The sequence below is a fragment of the Cryptomeria japonica genome, chromosome 9 (assembly GCF_030272615.1).
Source record: "Cryptomeria japonica chromosome 9, Sugi_1.0, whole genome shotgun sequence".
In the NCBI taxonomy this organism is placed as follows: Eukaryota; Viridiplantae; Streptophyta; class Pinopsida; order Cupressales; family Cupressaceae; genus Cryptomeria; species Cryptomeria japonica.
The window spans coordinates 44,713,079-44,738,023 of NC_081413.1; the positions used below are offsets into that span (position 1 = coordinate 44,713,079).

The 24,945-nt window shown below is 38.7% G+C and overlaps 1 protein-coding gene across 2 annotated transcripts in view; it reads left to right on the top strand.

Moving 5' to 3' along the window:
- The window catches only part of LOC131043928 (endoribonuclease Dicer homolog 4), a 290,003-nt gene that overhangs the window by 234,220 nt on the left and 30,838 nt on the right, over positions 1 to 24,945 (top strand). For both annotated transcript variants that reach the window (XM_057977166.2, XM_057977167.2), the window contains 2 exons: positions 6,450 to 6,914; positions 7,077 to 7,352. In XM_057977166.2, the coding sequence (XP_057833149.2) occupies positions 6,450 to 6,914; positions 7,077 to 7,352 (741 nt within the window). The remainder of the gene's footprint in view (positions 1 to 6,449; positions 6,915 to 7,076; positions 7,353 to 24,945) is intronic.

The window sequence follows — 24,945 nt, forward strand, 5'->3', positions numbered from 1 at the left end:
AGTGGAAGTGCTTCTCAACCATCTCACTCAAGAGGTTTGAAGAGAAAAGATGATCGTGGAGAAAAGGAGTTATCAAGGAAGAAGCATAAATCAAGTTCCAATCATCCTTCCTCCAGGCATGAAGAAGAGTTGAACCACGATGAAAGACACGAAGAACAGAGGGTAGATAAGGAATTGAGTCAAGGAGCAATTGAATCAATGGAATCCATAGTTCATAATGATAAAGGCAAAGAGAAATCATCACAAGAACAAGAAGATCTCACTCCTCACATTCAAGAGATCAATGGAGATGAAGAAGAAGACAATGATGAGACTACTTTGCCACCCCGAGATGAGCAGATGCTTGAAGAAACACAAGTTCAAGAAGGGAGATCCTCTATTCCTGAATGGCTTAAAGAAAGACTGGCCAGAGAAGTGATAGTAGTTGATGAAGAACCAACATATGACTTAGAGAGCCTTCTAAGTCGGACTCGAGAGGTCACTGAGAAAAGGAAAGCTACGAAGATGTCTGAGGTGATCAGAGATGATTCAGGTTCTCGCAAGTTACAAATAGCTACTCCAATAGTTAACAAGTATGAAGTAGGAGATGAATATGATATGGAGACTATTGATTTGGGTCCACTCACCTCCGAGCAAGCCATAGGTGATGCAATGATTCATTAAAGGCAGTTAATGATATGCTTAGAGTGGAAGTAGAAAAGAATAAAAGGTTGGAGAAGGAGATAAGTGTGTGGAGAAACTACTTCCAACAGTTCCAAGAACCATTGAGACATCAGAGTCCAGTAGCTACACCACCACCCTTGCTTCCTACGAAATCAATTGATCATATGGAGAAGATGAGGAATTTAGCACAACTGATGGATACATGGATAGAAGACTCTTATACCAAGGTTAGCAAGTTCATGAAGGGTATAATAGAGACACTTGATAGAGTCATAAAAGTCCTTGGAAGAACTCATGTCCTCATAGAACCTTTTGAAGCATTTTCTCATGCTAGAGATGTTATCATTCCAGTATTGTAAGTAATAAGAAATACACCTTGGGAAGTCTGATCAAGAGAGAAAATAAGAAGGATCTACACCCAACTTTCTACATTGGAGTAGTCTACTTCAGAGAAAGAAGATCATTTTTGAAGATATTGGAAACGGGTGCAATCGAGTTTAAGATGATATGCATCGTATTCATGATAAGATAGTAGAAGTAGAACAAATCGTCTTGGAGAGGAAGATCAATCCGGGGATGATTATAGAAGCTAGAGAATTGGAGGAGAGAGTAAGAGTTATCTTTCATGGAACTGATGGAATGATCACCAAAAGATAGTTGGATGATATGCTTGAACTCGTTGTTTTAGCCAGCAAGACACAAGAGCTCGAACCTGAATGGGATAATGCTATCGTCAAAGCCTTCGATGAAGTCATGCACATGGAGGAACAGTTGAAGTCTCTACTAGAAGTTCCGATGACTGAGATAGAGGGCATAACGTCAAGATTCATTGAATATGCCAAAAGGGAAAGTGAGAAAGGAAATAAGATTCTAGAAGACAATTTGTTATGATTCTACTTGGCAAATCATTTTCTCATTGGAGGATGCTTCCTCGATTTCAGTGCTAGCACTTGTTATTTTCTCATTGGTTGATTTCATGATAATGTTTATCTAGATAGGGTTTCAGTTGTATCAAACCCTAATTAGGGTTTATGTGGCAAAATCTTGGCCCTTTATCTTCATTTGATCTTGGCCCTTCATTGTATTTGGGAGTGATATATAAACTCCACTCATTTCATTTGTAAGAAGGAATAGAGAAATAATAGACCAGTTAGAGATAATAGAGAGAGATTAGAGATATTAGAGTTCAAGAATGATAAGAGAAGGATTTGAAGAATTGTTGTTACTTTGCTTTTGGATTAATAAATCATTGAAGTTATGGTGTTTCTATTCAATCCTTGAAGCTTCTTGAATGGTTTTTCATCCTATCAAGTCAATCTTTGATATTAGTTTAAGTATTTAGATTGAATGATGGAATGTTGTACTTGATTTATTGTGAAGCTCGTAATCCATACCACTAGCCTGTTGGTGATTGTAAGTGCCTTGTGTGGTCAACTGGAATCATTGAAAGTGCTCAAGATCAATTGTTGCTTAACCATGGTATGCATTCAATTGATGCTGTCTATGTTTAGTAGCGATTTGAAAATCTTCAAATGTCCTTAGAAGATTGCACTAGTTTTGGTGGAGTTGTTCTTATATGGTGATACTAAGACTAGTAGAGTTTCACTCAAATCACCCTTCATCTATCTATTCTTAGGATAGCTTAGTACCTCTCGACCCTCATCTTTTGCCATTTTTTTGATAAATATCTCGTAGTAGTAGGAAAGAACTTCATTGCATATCATCCGCGAAAAACTTCATAAAGTCTCCTCATGCGAAAGGCCCCTTGATGAAACAACAATAACGACCACTTGTGCTTATCCACACGTCAAGACCTGACATTTATAAACCTTGGAGTTGTCTCAAGTGATCCTTAAGCTAATCTTCAGCATTTGAGAAGCTTTGTTCAAGAGAGGATAAGATTCTTTTGGGTATTTTATTCTGTGTTCGCATGTGCGTAAAAAACACATCAACAGACAGGATATTCAAATTTGAATTTGGCACATTCTTTCCTTAAATTTGGAATATTCTTGTGTTGGAAAAAGGAGTTACAACTTGTGACAACTCACTAATTCACTCCTAAAAAATAGTTGTTCAAATGGGTGCTTGAGAATGAGTTTGTCTTTTTCTATTTTGGGGTCCTGTTGAGTGTATTTGATGGCAAAGTGGACTGTTATTCTGGGCATGTTAGGAGGTGGAGTTGACAAGGCATCCATAAACATTTAAAGTAATTTTTAAATGGAGAAGATGTTTTCCTTTTGATTTTGGCGTAGCCTTTTGGGGGTCATCAAACCACAATTATAGGTAACTGATGTATAGGTTGACAACTACAACTCTCATTATTTCAATTCCAGACTTCGAATTTTGAAGGGTTTAAAGGTGAATGAGGAGGGAAAAGAAGGGAATTTAGATTTGAAGGGTATTTTGCTGTGGTAGTTTCTTCTTGCAGGTTGAAAGATATTGTAATCAGATTTGCATGTATTGAATGTTAAGCGAATGGGCTCAGATTTAATAAGTTTGAGGGGAAGAAGAAACTTGCACTTGAAGAAATTGCAGGTTTGAAGATGGAGAAGAAGAAGAAGAAGAAATTGTAGGTTGAAGGTTTGGAAGCCAGTTTGGCGGCATAATGCATTGTTGAAGGAATTGTTTTCTTGAGTAGTTTCTTCTTGTTATTGAAACTATTTATATCAGTTTGTAGTAAATTTCAGATTGCTTATGATGCCTATAAGGCTGTCCTACAATGTAATTTCGGATTTGTCAAGTAATTTGCATATTTCTTGAGCATTTGAATAAAATTTAAGAGAGATAGTTTGCACTTTTTCTGAAATTTCTTAGCATTTCCGAACTACATTTGTATGTTCTTTTGATATAGGTTAGTACCCTACAACAGATTTTAAGTCAAATTATTAGTTACTTGCATGTGTGCTTTGAGAGGGTTCATCCCTTCATCAGTGGCATCAGAGGGGGAGTTCCTGAGTATTAAAACAGAATGTCGAATTGGGGGCAGTTTGCACTAGGTCCTGAGGGTTGGATTATGTGAGAGATTTGTTGCATGTGTACATACAACCTGCAAGAAGACATGTTCAGAGGGTTTGAGGAGCCGAGGTTCCCATGGTTGTAAAAAAATCGCCAAAAAAGGCAGTTTACAATAATATTTGTGAATATTGTAACATTACAACATTGTTTGTCGCCATTGTGACTATAAAGCTGGTATTTTCTCTCAAATTCTTTGGATCTTGAACATTTTTGGAGGAGCTTTAAGTCTAAATTTTTCCAATCTAATTGTCACTTACGCAATGAAAGTCATTTTGATACCATTGTTAAAAAAAAATTATGGGACGGGTTAATTAGAAATTAACACACTAAAAAACATTTTATTTATTATGAAATTGACTTTTTTGAGTTTTGATTTACAATCTAAGATTCTCTCCCAAAACTTCTTACACAATATAGATGATCTCCTAAAAGTAACTAACAAAGAAAATTAAATCAATCCTAACATAAGGTATCTGACATGCAATTTTCCAGTTGGACGATTAAACTAAAATAAAATCAAAATCTGAGTGATTATATCAACATATTGACCAACTAAAAATATCTCCCTGAAAAGTAAAAACTTTTCTTGAAAATGGCAATTGGCTTTCTTCTAAAACAGCTAATTAATAAATAAAAATTATTATAATTTCCTAAAGATGGACTTGGACAGCTGGAAATAATGCCTAAAACATAATCTACTTTAATTAAGTGTGCCCAAAATTTCAACAAATTATAGACTGTATAGAGATGTGTTAGCAACAACTATTATTATCTTCACCAGCAACTGTCTGTCATCTTCATCAGTAACTGTTAGTTATCTTCAGCAGCAATTTTTTATTATATTCAGCAGCAACTAAGAAATCTTTGTCAGCAACAATTTGACTTCATTAGCATCAGTAGTTCTCTTCGTCAGCTTCTTTAAATTTGCCATCATTTTTCTATTTGACATTAGATTTCCTACAAGAAATAGTCCTTGTACATTCTGTAAAAGAAAGCAGACGCAAGAAGCATGTTATAGAAGTTTGCAGAACGTAGCACTAGAGAGAAGTGTCACAAATGACTGCTTTGACTATGATTGATATTATATTAATTCAATTATTGTCAATTTTATGGTCCTTCGATAAGAGCTAGGGTCTTAACCTTGGGGTTAGCTAGATGGCAGAGCATAAGTATTGATATTTTCATGCTTTGCTTTGACTAATGAATGTTGTTGCTTCTAATTGAGTTGTCACTTTTAGTCTGATTTTGAGGCGCTTAGCCAATTTATACCAGATTTTTGTGGAAAAGGGAGTTTGGATGAAAAGATGCAGAATTGTTTGATTGCTTTATAGGTAGTTGTGAGTTGGGACAAATGGATGGACCAATTCATCCTTTTATTGGCAACTGGTCCATTGTAATGTTAAGTGTCAGTCTCCTTCAAGATTACAAACCATATGCCTTCTGTAGGCCTTAAAGAAATCCAATGTCATGTCAACAGTGTTGTTACAGGTTACAGTAGCATGCAAATCTCTTATACTACACTTTGCTTCCATGATAATAGTCAATAACACTGAATCAAAAAGAATTACTCTAGCTAGTGGTGTGCATATTCACTAAACAAAATGAGCAAACAGAGAGTTCAGACACAAAGGAACATAAAGAGACATCATTTTACAGACATAAACAGGCATTTGCCTTTCAAAGGCCTTCAAGGAAAGCAACAACACATTAGTAGTTTTGTTACAGTTCAATACACTCTGCAATTCACCTACACTACACTGAAATCAATGCACAGCTTGATAACACTTAATCAAGAAGAAATATCTTACCTAGAGGTGTATATATTCACAAACTCAATATAATGAACATAACAAAGAGTTCAAACACCAAGGAACACAAAGTGACATCATTTCTCAGATGTTACTCTTCTTTTCTGTTTGAAACAGGCAAAACTGCCATGTCATGTAGGCGTTTGACATGACACATATGAAACTGACATGACTCTAGCTAAGCTATGATCCCACTAATGTAGCTACCACTTTCACTCTGATGGACCTTCTTCAGCAATTTATGGCCCTTAAGGGATTGCAATTTCTTAGATCCTTTTTGCAACCTCTTTAGTTCCTTTCTTGACTTGTATCTCTGTTCTTTCTGACATATGACTTATTAGGTGTAGTGCAAGTGTTTTTTGTGGCCAGGGCCATTATGACTGGTAAGTGAGATTAATTATCTACTTGAAGTTTGGAACTCACTTCAAGGTCCAATTTAGATCAGCCTCTCTCTTTCTGCCCTTCTGTCTATAATATTGCTTAGTTGTGTTGAGTATTCTATTTATGAATACCGATATGGATTAGTTGTGTGCCTGTGTGCATTGTGCACCCCCTTGCTTTTGTATTTATTATTATAATTCCTTTTAATCCAAATTATCTACTTGCAAGCAGCAAATCTTTTTATGGGAATTTCTCTAACATAATTCAAGGCTGCTGAATATCCTTTTTACTGATACTAATATCAATTAGTGGTGTTTGTGCATTCTTTGTGGGTCCTCTTACCTTGAGGTTATCACTTTCATGCTTTCTAGTTACAAATTATCTATAAAGATGTGGTATATTCTTGTTTGGAGATTACATTCCATGCCAATACCTTCTTTCTCTATCTTTATCTTATATGAATAGAATAATCTTGATTAGTAAGTTGCAACACAATTTGTTTTGAATGGTAATTACTTTTCGTATCTTGTTTTGATTTTAGTTTATGATGTACATACTCAGGTTCCTCATTTTATTTTATAGGCATATATACGGGATGAGTATTTTGATCCAAAACATTTCTTTGCTCTTGGTCGTCCTTGCAAAGAAAATTGTACTCCAGAGAATGTCAATGAGATACACTATTATGAGGGGAATATTATGAAGGAAAAAGTAGATGGTGTGATTGTAAAATGCTCTAAACGACATCACTGGATGCATATGAAGACAATTGCGGATGTAGTTGAGGCTCTGATCGGAGCATACTTAGTGGAAAGTGGTTTTAAAGCAGCTTTATCATTTCTTAAGTGGATTGGAATAGAAATTGATTTTGATCCCTTGCTTATAGAGGATGCTTGCATACAAAGTAGAAATAATTTATCTCTAATCGATTACATAAACATTTCTAATTTGGAAGGGTTAATAGGACACAAGTTTCTTCACAAAGGGTTGCTTTTGGAGGCATTCACACATCCTTCATATAATGAGCATAATGGAGGATGTTATCAGGTTAGTTTATAATCAAACCCAAGTCTTTCCACATATTTATAAATCAAACATTATATATATCTGTTTTTCTTTTGCTTTCATTCAAGTGATGGTTTTTGTATTATGAGTAAACCTCCTTTGGCATTCTAATGGTGGGGTTCACATATTTTTTTGTTCTTTCAGCGTCTCGAGTTTCTTGGAGATGCTGTTTTGGACTACATTATAACATCTTACTTGTATTCAGTTTATCCAGACATGGGTCCTGGCCGGCTGACAGATATGAGATCAATGACTGTGAATAATGAATCTTTTGCTAATGTAGCTGTACGGAAGGACCTCTATACATATCTTATTCAGAAGTCAGATAGTCTTTCTTCTGCAATTGACAAGTATGTGTGTTTCATAAATACTCATGTAAACAAAGATTCATATGATGAGGTAGAACCAAAATGCCCTAAGGTCAGCCTCCTCTCTCTCTCTCTCTCTCTCCCTAGCGTCAAACACAACTGCACATCCACAGTCAGGAAGCTTCTTTCAAGATAGGCCTATATGTTACAAATAAATCAAAATGTTCATAATGATGCTTATATTTAATGGTATGTGTCTTCAGTATTTGGTAATGAAAACACTTTAATGAACAGCTACTAAAAATCAAAAGAATTTAGATCACGCTCGCTTTCAGCGTGGTTTTAGTACTTATGAGAGCAATCAGTGTAAAATAGTTCAGCTTGCTTTAGTTTAACATCGTTATGTAGAATATATTTAGCACACTAAGTCAGAAGTTAGTTTTACAGAAGTTTCAAATGCTAACTAGTCTAGATATCTAAAATACATCTATCTAAATGACGCCAAGAGATATCAATAATAGCATAATTAATATAATACATTGATTATATAGTTATAATTAGTTGTTAATTGTTATTTTAATTTTAAATAATTATAATTAAATTAATGTTATATTTAATGAACAATATTTGAATATAGAAGATATCTACATGCTCTATATATTAGTTAAATAAATGATGTATCAACATTATCACCAAGTAGAAGATTGTCATCTTCCAATGCTTTTATTTCTCATGTGTGCATGTGAGTGGCTGCTAGTATCCTAAGGAGATGATAGGTATTCATTCAAGTGGTTTTTAAGAGAAATGCTACCCCCTTGTGGTTTGCAAATTTAGACATCAATTTTGAACTGTGGCTTTATTCTAAGTCTAGGAACTGGCTTCTTTGTTGGTTTCTCTTCATGTGCCGCATGAAGTTCTACCTTTGTTTCCCAAGAGTTTTACTATGTTTCATACTTGGAATCTCGTAGGGTTTTACAATTTGCCTTTGATCACAAGGTTAAGAGCAGGTAGAATGGTGTCAAATGGAAGAGAAATGTGGTTGTTCCTATTTTGGATGGTAGTACCAAGAAAGCAAAGGTTTAATAGGTAGGACGCTCAAATGGTTTCTGAATGTTGCTATTTTTTGTTACATCTATAGTTCATTAGTTTATAATAAATAAATAAACAAAACAAATGTCACTCATTAAATAAATGTTGCTTAGATGATTAATTGTTGAGAGTTAGTTTCTTGTAGGGAATCTTAGAAAAGTTATTGCAGGAATGCAATACTTTATAAGCATTTACTTAACGGATTTTAAAACATCCCCTGAAATCAATTCTATAGTATTTCAGCTTTGTATGCTCTAACCATTGTTAGTTTCTTGTAGGGAGTCTTAGGAAAGTTACTATAGGAACACAATACTTCATAAGCATTTACATAAGAGATTGTACGACATCCTCGTTGTAATGTCCCCATTTGGGACTTACCATAATTTAGACTTATCTTCACCATCAATGCTATCAATTTTCCTCTTCAAGTTGCTCTACAAATCTGGTGTAGGTCTGCAACAATACTTTCTTCTTAAAATTGCTATAATGAAGCTCTTTATTTCACCTTAAAATCTATCACAAATCATATTACAAACTTCTCACAAGTTTGTCATAAATTCTGCACAATCCTCTCCTTAAGCCTGAAAATAATTTTCTTAAACAAGGCTCTCTTCAAATCTGATGTGTTATCTATAGGAACACAATACTTCATAAGCATTTACATAAGAGATTGTACGACATCCTCGTTGTAATGTCCCCATTTGGGACTTACCATAATTTAGACTTATCTTCACCATCAATGCTATCAATTTTCCTCTTCAAGTTGCTCTACAAATCTGGTGTAGGTCTGCAACAATACTTTCTTCTTAAAATTGCTATAATGAAGCTCTTTATTTCACCTTAAAATCTATCACAAATCATATTACAAACTTCTCACAAGTTTGTCATAAATTCTGCACAATCCTCTCCTTAAGCCTGAAAATAATTTTCTTAAACAAGGCTCTCTTCAAATCTGATGTGTTATCTATCTCCTTGACCCACAACACAATACATAACACCTCTTTAATTCTTTCTTCAAACTTTCTTTTCTTTACTTATATGAGATATATCTTTCTTATCATACTTATACTCACCACCCCGTTTTTTTTTAATTCCTCCCTTAATTATATGCAGCTAACAATACTAAAGCAAATTGTTCAAATTAGATCAGACCCCCCAAGGGATGAAATAAGAGATAACATCCAAAATCGATACCCGGATTCAAAGGTTGAGAATGCCCTCTTATACCATGAGATTGGAAGGATAAGTCACTTAGCAGAGTCATATCCCTTCAAACTCATCATTCTTCATAACAGCTTATTAGTTGTTTCCTTCATTATTATTTTGGTCATGGGTATAGACTTTGATGCCTCTACATAACTTAATCTGAGTGTGACATTGTGCCTCTTCTTTAATATTAACTCACATGTGTATTCGCTGACTATTGGATGACATTGCATCCCTCCACAACGATAATTGTTTATGTTGTTGATTGCTTATCGTCGATCAGTCTTACTTCCTTTGTCTTCTGAAACAGATCGAACGTAATCTTTGGTGATCTATGTTTGTATTGGTTATATCAACACTGCTTGATTTAAGTCACAATTATAACTTACTCAATTACAATCAATATGTTAATTGCGGTCATAATCTTCTAATGAAGTCACTGCATATATTTAGTTTGAAGTCACCATTTTAGAGATGAGTTCGCTATTGGCTTATGTGGGAGTTGGCCATAATAAAATAGTTGGAGATCGATTTTGTTAGATGCTTTGTCTTTCAAATTGCATCGCTGACTAACATAAACTCATTAATTTAGATCTTTCATTTGAAGACGTTTCCCTTAAAAGTCGCTGACTTTTGGAATAACATAGTCACTGCCTTCTATATTGTCACTGACTTTAGTAGTTTATCTTTCAAATACTTCCTTGAAGTTTGTCTTAATTTGTTATAAATAAACACAAGTAAGCACTGCTTTGCTACTCTTAGTGACTACTTTCTTTGGAGTTATTTCCTTATTTAAAGCTAATTTGCTTTCACGTAGATGTCTAAATAATATCATTGTGTGGCTTCTCTTGGGCTGCTCTCGTTCATTGCTAACCGTGGATTAGTTAATATTGCTATACAATTTATTCGTTGTTGTTCCTGGACTCTCAATCGCTTCTCTTTACATGTGCTTTCACGTAGATGTCTAAATAATATCTTTGTGTGGCTTCTCTTGGGCTGCTCTCGTTCATTGCTAACCGTGGATTAGTTAATATTGCTATACAATTTATTCGTTGTTGTTCCTGGACTCTCAATCGCTTCTCTTTACATGTGATCACTGCCCACATCATCACCTTTTCTTACTTTATCACACTTCAACAATTTCTTTTTATTCATTCGTCATTGTGGCAACCTGTTGATGTGTGTTTTATGCACATGCAAGCATCAGAATAAAATACCAAAGTACTTTACCCTCTCTTGAACAAAATCACCTCAGATGCTAAGGATAAGATCAACTAAAATGATTCCAAGGTTTCTGTTATCACAAAAGCTTGCACCCTTGCTGAGCTATCAACTCAGCATCCTTGTGAAACATGGAAACAACCCCGAAGTGTGGGACCTTGTGCAAGGGGGTTGAATCTCCGGAGAAGGCCGACTTCCTTCTCAATCCAGGTGCAAGTGTTGAACTAACTCAACACTTCAAAACTAACTCTTAAACCTATCCTAACAATTTGCAAAGGTAAAAGGGAAGAGAGAATGCTTGAAATGAAAGGAGGTGATGCACCAAGATAAGAGATTGTTTCTCTCCCTACCAAAATGGCACAAGGAACCAACTAAAAAACCCAAGAGATGCACAACTTCAATTGCATAAGTGACCCAAACGCATGTATGGAGGTTAGAGTTTGCTAAGTGTCAAGAGGGGAGAAGGATTCCCACAAATCACAATCAGAAAACAAGTTAACACAGCATATATGGAGAGAAAAGCCACAAGAAATACACCTATAATGAAGGTAAGAAAGCATACACAACATACATAGGTTAGAAGAAGGCAAGGATGGTGATTTTCAATTAATCATAAGGCCAAAAGCCAATCTTATAGTTGCAGAAATGTAAAAATAATTACAAATATTTAAGAGAAGAGAAGAGCATAAGAAAGCTCAAGTTAGCAGGGAGAGAACCCTTTACAATGAGGCTTAATAGCATTTATATAGAAAAAAAATGGGTTACAATGGTGATCATGACCCCTGCATGTCAGTCTTGAAGTGCAGGGAAGTGCATGCACTTGACTTGTACATGCAAGCAACCTAGCCATACCTCAAAAGGCAATTCTGAGGAAGGTGGATTGACTAACCTTCCAAAGTCAGTCATGACAAAAGTCACCAAGCATGGCCCCCGTACCTCCCTGATGGAAATCCTGCCAAAACCACTTAATGCACCCTTGTGGCTCCACAAAAGAAAGTGCACAAGTCACCAAAATTGTCGGAGCATTAAAAGCCTTGAGTGCCGATCACGCCGTTTGGAAGTGTCGCCAGTCAGAAGGAAGCCCAGAGACTTCGGAAGCTCGGACTCCCGAAGTGGGAAGACAAGGGAAGAACTTCGAAACCTCTAGGTTTTGGAATTCCGGGATAGGAGAAAGGAGGGCAACAAGGAACCTCGGAACCTCGGGGTTCCGGAGAATTAGAGAGAGAAGGCAAAAGTGGAAGGAACTTCGGAACCTCGGGGTTCCGGAGTTCCGGGGAAGGCAAGGGAAGGGAACCTCAGAACCTCGGGGTTCCGGGATAGAGAGGGAAAGGGCTAAGGAGAGAAGGGGAACCCCGTTCGGGGTTCCGAAGTTCCGGGCAAAGGAGAAGCTTAAGAGAAGAGGCGAAGGAAAGGAAGGCTAGGAACTTCGGAACCTCGGGGTTCCGGAGTTCTGGAGAAAAGGGAGAAAGGCCAGGGAGAGGAGGGGCTAAGCTAGGGAAAGAACTTCGGAACCTCGGGGGTCTGGAGTTGTGGAGAAACTAGAGAAAAGCAGGGGGAAGGAAGGGAACTTCGGAACCTCGGGGTTCCGAAGAAGGAAAGAAAGCGGCTAAGGCAAAGAACTTTGGAACCTCGAGGTTACTGTTGTGACCTTTTTCACACATCGCCCCATTGCAAATGGGGACCCTCTCTTTTCCTGCTTTCTAGGATTTTGTTAGTGTCCTGTGACCTTTTGCTGCAGTTTCACCAAGCCTTGTCCAGTTCAGAGCATTTCAGGCCTGATGATTGAAAGTTAGTTTTTGCAAGTTATGTGATTTCGAAATGCGAATGCCACCAGAGTGCTTAGAGAGGCCAAAGGACGAAGATCGCAATTGATTTGGACGAATTTGGACAACTTTCTATTTTTAGAAAGTTTGCTTTTTTGCTTTTTCCTATTTTTTAGGAAGTTTCGTTTTTGGCATTTTTGGCCCAATCCCCGATATGGCTATTTTTAGAAAGTTTTTCCTATTTTTTAGGGATGTCTACTTTTTGCTTTTTCCGGGATGCAAACCTAAGATTTACACTTGCACCATCGACCAGCTCCGACCAGATCTCGAAAATTCCAAGTTTTGACCTAAAAAGCTAAAATCCCTAGATTTTAGGCTTTTTGCATTTTCCGGGATGCAAACCTAGGGTTTACACTTGCACCACTGACCTGCTTCGACCGAAATTCGAAAATTCCAAGTTTTGACCAAAAAAGCTAAAATCCCTAGATTTTAGGCTTTTTACTTTTTCCGGGATGCAAACCTAGGGTTTACACTTGCACCACTGACCTGCTTCGACTGGAATTCGAAAATTCCAAGTTTTGACCTAAAAAGCTAAAATCCCTAGATTTTAGGCTTTTTGCTTTTTTCGGGATGCAAACCTAGGGTTTACACTTGCACCACTGACCTGCTTCGACTGGAATTCGAAAATTCCAAGTTTTGACCTAAAAAGCTAAAATCCCTAGATTTTAGGCTTTTTGCTTTTTCAGATGATCCACCTAAGCACGGATTTCAAATTTCAAGTTAATCCGTTTAAATTAGATTAAACTATGAAATTTTGAAATTTCTTTGAAAATTCTTCTAAGTCTGGCTAACAAGGGTTTTGAAGTGTTTCTACAGGTTCAAACCCCATCATGAAGGATGAAGTGGTCATGTGGGTGCTGAGGTTAAAGTCTGCCATGCTAATGGAGGTCATGTGGGCGCCTTGCCTAAAGTCCGCCATGAGTTTGGAGGTCACATGGGTGCCCACTCCAAAGTCCGCCCCACCTAAGGAGACCATGGAGGAGCAAGGGTCAAAGTCCGCCCCACCTTAGGAGACCATGGAGGAGCAAAGGTTGAAGTCCGCCCAAGGTTGGAGAGGTCACATGGGTTCTAAGCTAAAAGTCCGCCCAAGGCTGAAGAGGCTATGTGGGGGCTAAGGCTTGAAGTCCGCCCAAGGCATAAGAGGGGCCATGAAGGAGGCAACTCCAAAGTCCGCCCAACCATGAAGAGGCCAAGCTAAAAGTCCGCCCAAGGTTGAAGAGGCTATGTGGGGGCTAAGGCTTGAAGTTCGCCCAAGGCATAAGAGGGGCCATGAAGGAGGCAACTCCAAAGTCTGCCCAGCCATGAAGAGGCCAAACTAAAAGTCCGCCCAAAGCTAAAGAGGCTATGTGGGGGCTAAGGTTGAAGTCCGCCCAAGCAAGAAGAGGGGCTATGAAGGAGGTAACTCCAAGGTCCACCCAGCCATGAAGAGGCCAAGCTAAAAGTCCGCCCAAGGCTGAAGAGGCTATGTGGGGGCTAAGGTTGAAGTTCACCCAAGCAAGAAGAGGGGCTATGAAGGAGGTAACTCCAAAGTCCGCCCAGCCATGAAGGAGGTCACGAAGGAGCACTCTCCAAAGTCCGCCCAAGATGGAGAAGACACCAAAGTCCGCCATAGTCATGTGGAAACCTTGCTAGAAGTCCACCCAAGATGCTAAGTCAAGCAAGAGGAGTGTAGCCAAAGTCCGCCATGATGATGGAGACCTTGGAGGTGCCTACTACAAAGTCCGCCAAGGTAAAGGAAGCCATGAGGAGAGGCCTTCAAAGTCCGCCTCATGCCTTAGCCAAAATTTCGCCTTGATGGAGCCAAGTCTAAAGTCCGCCAAAGGTTCGAGAGCCATGTAGGAGGTGCCACCAAAGTCCGCCATGCCTAAGGGGACTTAGCAAAACTCCGCCCAAGGTGCTGCTGAGTGAATGGCCTTGAAACTCCGCCCTATCCTACCATGTTGGTGGCCAACCCTTCAAAGTCTACCATGTTTTGGAAGAGGCCATGATGGCCAACACTCTAAAGTCTGCCATGTGTGTGGGGTGCCCAAGGGGTGAAGTCCAAAGTCCGCCCTATGTTGGAGACCCATCAAAACTCCGCTTTACCCTAGCAAAATGATGCAAAGGTCTAGAAGTCCGCCCATGTTGGAGATGTCTTAGAAGTCCGCCTAGGGGGTGTGTTCCAAAGTCCACCCTATGCCTTAGCTAAAAATTCGCCTTGATTGAGCTTTGCTCAAAGTCTGCCCTCCATGTTGAAGGGACCCTTCAAAACTCCGCCCAAGGAAGTAGATGTTAAGTATGATGTTGAAGAGCCTTCTCAAACCCCGCCATGCCTTGGAGAGGTAAGGAAAGTCCGCCCAAGTTTGAGGAAGATGAAGGTAAGCCTCCAAAAGTCCACCTACACATAAAAGTCAAACAAAATCAACGAAAATACAAAGTGATGTCATGAAAATCCTTCAAGATTTCGAACTTAAATCCAAAATTGAAAGTTTTTTTTAAAGAGAATATTAGAAGATTAATAAATATTTCGAACTTATAGCCAAATTGGAAACTTTTGGAAGATATTTTCTTTGAATTTGGAAACATGACAACACTTTCCAAAAGAATGAAGTTAAAATTGGAAACATGATTTGGAAGATTTTAAGGGTTTCTGATTGCGGATTTAACTTTATTTACAAATACTTCGTTGTAAACTTTATTTCTACACCAAGAAGTTCGAAAATATTAAGGAGAGCATAGTAAAATACTTTCAGTTTGGAGTTCATCTGGAGAAAGTTTTGGATATTGCTGGAAGATGGATAAACTTTTTTGACAAAAGTTTCACAGATTTTTGGAGAAAGACAACCAGTATAAGGACGAATTATTGAATCTCTCCTGAATTTTTGAGTATTTTTGAAGGTGAAATTAAATTCATGAGGCAGATTTATGTATTTTCTGAGTTTTTCTAGAGTTTGAGAAATAGTGAATTTGTTCGAATTTCTAAGGGAGGAAAATCATTTTTTTGGCTAAGTATAAGAAATTTTCGGAGTTATAACACTTGGTGTTGGATTGTGATCACAGTTATCTTGAAGGTTGGAGAATTTACATGTGAAAATCCCATTCTCATGGCTAAGTATGAAAATGAAGTGAAATTTTCGAAACACTTAGCCATTCGCAGCCTCGATTTTCTTTAATCCAAGATAGATTTCTAACTTATTTTCCTTTGGTTTTACAGGACGCAGGAGGAAATAGAAGCGGGATCATCATAGAGATCGCAGTTGGAGTTCACAGGCAAGGTTCATCCGGGTGTGAAGATAGCCAAAATTTGGCTAAGTATGGGAAATGTTGAAGGCATGTCAGGGTATCGAGAAGAAGGACATGATCACAACGAATGCCTGAACAACTTGATCCCATCATTTCATATTTGCAAGGGGTTACCGAGAGCTTTCTAACCCTCCTCCCACGCAACATAAATTGGCAACTGAAGGCAAGATCATCACAGAAAACACAAATGGAGTTTCAAGCCAATTTCAGAATTGAAAACAGGACCACGAGCAAGGTTCGTCCGAGCATAGAGAGGGACAAAATTTGGCTAAGTATGAGAAATACTTCGCGAAGAGATTTCTTCTCCAAATTTGAGGCACTTGAAAGAATCTCAAGGCATCAAGAAAGAAAAGTTCTCAGACTTGGTGAAAATATGGGAAAGTTAAATAAACCTCCAACTTCTTGAAGGATTTCATCTCCTGAAGGAATTAAAAAGACAAGCTCCCAAGCAGAATCAAATGGCGACAAGAAGGAATCAAATTTCCATACTTAGATGATTTCTTGACACAAATTGGAGAATTCAAGGAAGACATCCAACACGTTGAGGTGGCGCCTTGTCATTTTCCAACCAATCAGATCACTCCAAGTTAGCAGGTCCAGGTTCGATGAACATGACTTATCAAGAAGCTTCTAGAAGGGCACACTTCACAATGCAACAACCTTCTATTTTCATTGATGGTTCATATTTAGCAAGAAGGACAAGTGTCCCAAATGTAATTGGTCGAGGGTAGTTAGTTTTGGAAACCCTAATTAGGGTTTATAGCTTTCAATCTGGGCCGTTGATCACTGTTTGATCTCGGTCGTCCATTTATTCTTGAAAACTATATAAGCCTACCTCCTCTCATTTGGAGGGGGTGAGGTTTTTGATGTATTGTTGCTTAAGGTCATTTCCAGATAATATATTGCATGTGCGTTGCTTTGTAATCTCTATTATTTGAATGATTTGCATGGTTTCAATTGCCTCAACACTTAGTTAGAATTAATTTAGATTTGCTTTCATTGTTGTTAATTTGAATGAAGGATTTGATAAGTATCAATTGATGATGTGTTTCCGCTCATACTTTTGGTAAATGGATGATTTCCATTCTACCGTGCAAAGTTAGTCTGAGCCCATCCCCTGTGCATCCCAACATCTCGATCATAAGCACAACCCATTGAAGATTGCACCGGCCTTGTGTAGTTGTCCCTAGTGTGGCGAAGCAAGCTTTGGTTTCTCGAAAGCATCCAGTTGATACCGTCTCCAGAATTCGTAGGATTAGATTAGCCTTCTTGAACCCTATCTCTTTTTCCCTTTCTTTTGAAAGTCTAAATCCCATAAAACTCCCAAAAAAAGAAGAGCCTAAATTGCTAAATCCATCTAAGTCCAGCAGTTCAAAAGAATACTTGTCAAACGTAAGTCCCCCTTGAAAATTTCAGCATACACTACCCAAGAAGCTATTCCACTAAAGTGGCTTGTTCGCACATATAGACCTTGGAATCAGTAGTGATTTTTCAGGAGAGGATAGAATACCTTAGGGTATCCTATCCTAATGTTTGGTAGATGATAAAACAGACACCAACAGTTCTGAAGTTCCGGAAAAAGAAGAAGGATAGAGACAAGGGCAAAGAACTTCGGACCTTGGGGGTTCCGGAGAAGGGAAAAGAGAGGGCAACAAGAAAAGAACTTTAGAACCTCGGGGTTCTGGAGTTCCGGGGAAGAAGAAAAGGCCAAGGGAGGAACTTCCTCCAGACAAGGCAACACTTCACACTTCATGATTCTTCTCTCCTTGATCAACTGGGGTCGCGCTGGTTCATGGAACATATCTCTAATTGGTTCTCACTGATGGACCAAGGGTGTCATAAAATGACAATAGTTTCTATAGTCAGATCTTGACGAGTGGGTAACTCAATGGTCGATGTGAATTGTTGTTTTCACTTGGGGACTTGCACAATTGTTCGGATCAACTTTGCTTATCATGAATATGGAATGGGTGTGCTGATAACTTAGGATTTGGAAATGTATTTCTAGACTTAATTCTAACAAGACTTTCAAAAAAGGGACAAAAGGGAATAGGGTTCAGGAAATCTATTCTAAGCCTAGGAATGCAGGAAATGATGAACAAATTTAGTGGGGAACCAAACTAGGTAAGGTCTCACCATCAAATCGAACAGATCTTGACATGAGCTTAGTGCAATCATCTAAGGGGTATCTCATAGATATTCAAATTACTACCATCAAGCATTGAAACCATCCAAGTTGATGCATAACAATGGATATGTAATAATCAAAGTTAAGTTTGCATAAATTTCTAGTTGACCACAAAGGCGCACTTACAATCAGCAAGAAGCTAGTGGTATGGATTCATAGATTACACACAAATATACTCAACAATTCTTTCATTCAATCTAACAAACATGAAAGCAAATTCTAATCTAACTTGGAGGAATTGAGAACCTTGAATGCAAAACAACACTTGAAAAACAAAATCACCATCAAGTTGAACAATGATTTATATTCAGAAGCTGCAGCATATACCAACAATTCTACAAAATCTCTCCCTTACAAATGAGAGGCAATGAGGTATATAAAGAGTCTCATACAAAATGGATGGCCAAGATCATGCCAACAAAACCCTGGAGTTGCCCTAATTACAGTTTACATAAAAAATGGAGCCACCAACATATGGCCCAATAGAAAGATACCTAGTCATCAAATAGGGAATCTTCTAGAAGATTCTGCTTGGCATCTCTTTCTCTCACAGCATAAACCAAGAATCTAGTTAACATAGAATCTAACTCCTCCATGGAAATGCTGGGTAACGTATCCTGCTGCAAATCAATCATGTCCAACGCATCTGAACAAGCTTCCAAAGTGTTCTCCCAATTTGGCATGAGCTTCTGCGAATTATGAGCATGAATCAACAAAGAGACCAAATCATCCGTCTGACTCTTCTTCAAAGAGTCCAACTAATTGAAATACATGAATTTCATTTTGTCTCTCAATTTTGCTAAGTGCAACCCACTGGCTTCACTGACATCAACTCCCAATAGTTCCTCAATTGAGGCAAGGATCTTCGATTGAATACCATGAATTGATCCTTCCTTCTCTGCACAACTTATTTGTGCGCTCTCATAAGTTGATTTCTTCATGGCTAATGAACAATACCAACCATGGAAATCATATCTATCTCCATTGTGCACAACATTCTCCCTGATCAATGTGGACTTTGGAATCTTCGTCAAAGCTCTGAGGCGTAGAATAGTCTTTTCCTGAATAGGTCGGAATTCTTCCCAAACTCCCTCCAAATAATGTATTCAAAATATAAGCCCCGTTGTCCTGTCATAAGCCTAGACAAACTGAATAAGGAAATCATCCACTTGGTTCTCTGTATTTTCAATCCATTTCTCCAACTCCGAGAGTGTATCTCTCGCTACCTCATAATGTGAATGTAGTCCACGATCAATTGCAATAGGGGAAATAAGGGTGGGATTCTCACACCTTATCCCTGCAATATACTCTCTAAGTTTGATATTCTCTTCTTCGTAGTTCTCTCTTTTCTCTATTTCTTTAACCAATCTCGCACTGATTGCCTTAAGGGTGTCACCAACCTCTCGAAATTCTTGCTCTTTTGTAGTACAACCAAGGACAACTGAAGTAATCTAGAAATCCATGGGAGTAGCAATGTTCGTTGTCACATCTCCAATAGGACAACCACCTACGCAATCCGCATTCTTGTCTCATCCCTAGCTATGTGTGACAAAATCTCATCTTTCTTAGATTCTTTCTCATTATTGCTCCTAGCTAAGTAGTCATCAATGTCATCAATAGGCACTAAAATTTACAAAAATTCGTCATGAAAAGCTCTGGTGGAAAATCGATAGTCATCAGGAATCCTCACTTAAGTCATTCACAACTTCATCCACACTCCCTAGGGGAAATTCGAAAGTAGTCAGGAAAATTCCCAACACTTAAACAAAATTTAATCATCCTAGTGGAAAATTGCCCCTAGTTCGGATTTTGAATGTGGAAAATTAAGACATGTTTGGATTCCAAGGGAAATCCATGTCCAGTTTGGATTTTGAGAGGGGAAAATCATGGGTAGTCAGGAATATGAGGGGAAAAGCACCTCTAGTCTGGAATTTTGACCTTTTAACCCTTAGAATATGGATTTTCATCCGGAATATGATGATTTTTCCACTCAAAACCACTAGGAAACTTCAAAACTCAATAAAACTCATCTGGACTTGGGCAAATTCACCAAAATTTGAGCAAAACACAAGGAAACTGTTATCACAAAAGCTCGCACCCTTGCTGAGCTATCAACTCAGCAACCTTGTGAAACATGTGAAAAGAAGGAAGAAAGGGCTAGGAGGGAACTTCGAGATTCCGGAGTTCCGGAGAGAAGAAGGGGAGGGAACTTTGGAACCCTGGGGTTTCGGAGTTCCAGGGAACTGCGCAAAGGAACTTTGGACCCTCGGGGTTTCGGGAGAGAAGAAAAGAAAGGGAGAGAAGGAGAGGAACTTCGGAAACTCGGGGTTCCAGAATTCTGGGAAAAGAAAGGAGAGGTAACAAGGGGTTCCGGAGTTCCGGAGAAGAAAAAGCGAGAGAAGGGAAAGAGAAAGAACTTCGGAACCTCGGGGTTCTAGAGTTCCGGAGAAGGAGAACAAGAGAAGGCAAAGGGAAAAGAACTTCAGAACCTTGGGGGTCCGGAGTTCTGAAGAAGAAGAAAAGGCCAAGGGAGGAACTTCCTCCGGACAAGGCAACACTTCACACTTCATGATTCTTCTCTCCTTGATCAACTGGGGTAGCACTGGTCCATAGAACATATCTCTGATCGGTTCTCACTGATGGACCAAGGGTGTCATAAAATGACAATATTTTTGGCAATTTCTGCGGGTTGCTTGCCTGCTAAGCATGAAGTCCAGAAGCCTTAAGCATCCATTGGGCACTGAGTCATTGAAAAGATCCAAAACATGTGTGTGCCATCACTTGGAGGAAAACTAGAAACTAGAGTGCACACCCTCTTAAGGAGAATGTGGTATGTGCATAAGCACTTGTGAAAACAGAACAACCTTTAGTCTAATATTTACATAGTCATCAACACCCTTCTTTAGAAGTAGGGCTTGAGATGAACCCATTCACTGGGATTGGAAGGACTTCGCCATCTAGCTTGGAGAGATGAAATGCATGGGCCTCCTTGCAACTAGTGACGACATATGGACCACTCTAGATAGCATCAAATTTGGAGTGTTGCCCAACTTTGGCTTTGTTTGCATCCCACTTGAGAACTAGATCCCCCTCTTTGAAGACCCTATTAGTCGCCCTTTTGTCAAAAACTTTCTTGACCTGCTCTTGATGAGTCTCAAGTGTATGCATAGCCTGACTTCTAACCTCCTCTAGCTCCATCAGCTCTGCTAGCCTTATTGTCATGGCATCATTCTCTGTTAATTCCAGCTGATGTGCTAGTTCAAGAGAGGGTAACTCTAGGGAAGTTGGGAGTCTTGCTTCCTTCCCATATACTAGCATGAAAGGGGAGTTACCAATCGCCCTCTTGGGTGTGATCCTGTCAGCCCATAAGGTTGTCCTCAACTTAGTGTGCCATGCCCTCTAATTGTCTTCAATTGTCCTTTTAATTATCCTGATGAGTTTCTTGTTGGAAGATTCAGCTAAGCCGTTACCCTGAAGGGTAATAGTTGGATGATGTCTTTAAGTATACACACTGCTTAACTGCCCAAGAACTGATTTGGGTTCCAACAAATGCCCGGGCGTTGTCTGATATGATGGTGGAGGGGACACCGAATCTTGTCACAATTCCCTTAAGGAATTCCAACACTGAGGCCTCAGTGGCATCCCTTAATGCAATTGCCTCTATCCACCTAGTGAAGTAATCTGTTGCGGCCAAGATCCACTTATGGCCAGCACTAGAAGGTTTGTTGATCATGCCAATAAAGTCTAAACCCCATTGGGTGAACGGTTGATCTGCTTGGATGGGATGAAGAGGTAGGTGTTGATGTGTTTTTTTGTACACGACCAAACACAGAATAAAATACCTAAAGGTACCTTATCCTCTCTTGAATAAAGCTTCCTCGAATGCTGAAGATCTCGCAGGAGGATCAATCAGAGTAGCTCCAAGGTTATGATTGTAGGTTCTCTATGTGTGGATAAGCTCTTGTGGTATGATGTGATTTTGCTGGAATCACAAGGGGACTTACATTCAATGACTTGAGCGTCTGATTTGCTTTGGATATCACTGGAACGTGGGTCTTTATTGATCCTTGATTTTTAAAAAAGGGAAAAGGATAAGGGTTGGAGAAGGATCTAATTCTAACACTAAGAATTTAGGAGCGATGGATGACCTTTGATGAAACTTTAACTAAGTCTTGCTTTGACATGCTAGGATCATCTCCACAAGGTTAGTGCGATCTTCTAAGGAAGGCTTTATGATGTTCAGATCACCGCTACAAGCATAGACACCGTCAGGTTGATGCATATCAATGAAGAAGCGATAATTGAAGTCAAGCTTAAGCTGAATGATTCCAGTTGACTACGCAAGGCAAGTTTGCAATCAACAAAACGCTAGTAGTGTGGATATACAAATTTCACCATTGATCATACAAATTTCTTCCATTCATCTAATAACATGAAATTAAATTTGAGAAGTATAGAGACCATGCAAATTGCAGAATCGATACAGAATTCACCATTCCTTCAATGAAGTTTACATGTCTTGGCAACAATCTTTGCCTTCTCTTTCTACTCTACTCTAAAATCTAAGATATCGGTTCTTCCCCTTTTGGCCTTGATCCGGGTCCTGGTTCTTGCCCGGTCCTGGTTCTCCCTGGGTTCTCCTTGGGTTCCTCCCGGGTCCTTCTCAGGTGGTCGGATTCCCTGTTGCAAGACCCACAAGGAACCCGGCCACTTGGGAAGGACCTGGGAGGAACCCTGGAGGACTCGGGTGAACCCAGGAGGAGCTGCGTGAACCCAGGCCCGTGGGTTCCCAAAAATAGGGCCCACGGGTCAAAAAACAATAAAAAATGACTTTTTAAAATAGTTTTTTTTATAATAAAACTCTAATTCGCCCCTTTATGACTTTTTAAAAAAGACTTGAAACTTGAATATTATCGTTTTTGCAAATTATGAATATGATATTAGACTTTAGTTATTGGTTTACTGATTACATTTGTGATATATGAATATTTATTGGCATTGGCAATTATGGATTTATGATTTATCATTTATGTATGGAAAGTCACATTGTATATTTTATTTTTGTATGGATTGTATATATTGAACATATATAACATATGTTATACATATTACATATAATTAAAATATATATATATATATATATATATATATATGTACGGACGATCCCGTACCCATACCCAAGATTTTTTTTTTTTTGCCGAATCCGCGAATTCGTACTTGAATCCAAACCCGAACCGGTAACTTAGTCTAAAATGCTATCTCTATCTCTTTTTGCTAATTCCTAACTATTAACTAATCTCTGACTATTAACTATTAACCTTTACAAATGAGGAGCTAGGGCTTTATATAGAGAACCCTTTATAAACAGACGACTCTGATTGACTTAGAATTAATGGCTAGGATTACAAGATAGAAACCCTAATTAGGGTTTGTTATAACAAACTTCCCTAGCCCTCGAAGTTTGTGTCATCCCCGATAAATGAGGTACATTGAATCTGGATATGCTGAGGTGGACCAATCCAACTCGAGGAGCTGTGACTGAAATGCCACCTTGTTTGACGCCTGTGCCTTGGTTGATCCTCCTTTGTCCTTGATGTGATGAATGATATACCTCCTTGACTCATATGTGCTTGATGAGGCTTCCTAATTGTCAAGTCTTCTTTCTCTGGTAGCATACCTCGCCTTGAAGTGTTGGTAAGGTCATTCTTCTCTGTCATCATGTGGGTCCTTAGTGTGGCGAAGTGAAGGTTTTGGAGATGGCTGGCAACTTCTTCAACACCTATAGTTTTCCAACGTTTCAAAACACCTTGAGTCCACCTTTATGCCTTTGGAATGTCCTTGATGATGATCGACTGGAATAGGTCGTCCTTGTCCTGGCCTGGTCTCCTCTTATCTGCAAAACAAACCGAAAGATGATCAAGTACACATGATGTATTTATCTCAAGATAGCATTCCATACCTTAAATCATTAATGAGAAGGCATCAAAATGGAATTTGCCTTAGAATCCTTCCCAGGGACAAACCTTATAAGAATTTCGCTCAGGACCCTTTGGAAAGGTCAGGAGCGAATTCTGACAAAGTTGCTCAATCAGACCTTATTCTCAACATTACCTCACCAAGATCAAGTCATTAACCTCCAAAATTGCCAAGGAATAGGTTTCACTCAAGGACCTAGGCAAAGGAAATGTTGAGCCAAGACAGGTTGCACCTTTAGGGGGGCAAAGGAAGTGATCCAAGCTAGATCGCAGCCTTGGGGGGTCAAAGCAAATGACTCCAAGATGATAGTTTTGCTCACTTAAGCACTTGGCCTTAAGCTTCTTCATGAATATTTTGACTATAACCTATTCTCCTTCCAAGCATCCATTCACAAAATAACATGTCCTTCAACACTTCATCTCCGATTTTGCAAGGCAACAATGATGATCAAATGAAACGATCATCCTAGATCGCTCGTCTCAAAACGTTGAGGAGAAAGAAAGAAATCAACCCCGTCCAATTCTAAAGGACCATATTGCAAACCTAACCTAAAACTAAAAAACAAAAGAGGGGGTCCCCATTTGTGATGGGGCGATGTGTGAAATGGTCACAACACTGCCCATTGACCCTACTAGGGGCATTGCCCCCACATCCTCATTGCTCTTACTTGATTTGCCAAGTAAAGTCCAAGTCCAAGTTTGCAAACTTCATTTCCAGTTTTGTTATAGTTCCTTGTTTACAAAATCATTATCATTTTTGAAAAGCCTTCCCTAATGTTACTAGATGTTTACTTGTTATTTGGAAGGTGACTTATTCATTTTGGAGGGGAGGGGATGCTCTAGATTGTGTAAATGTCTAATATTATGTTTCAATAATTTTGGTTATTTGACTATGTATTATTGTTTGTCGATTTTGGGTAG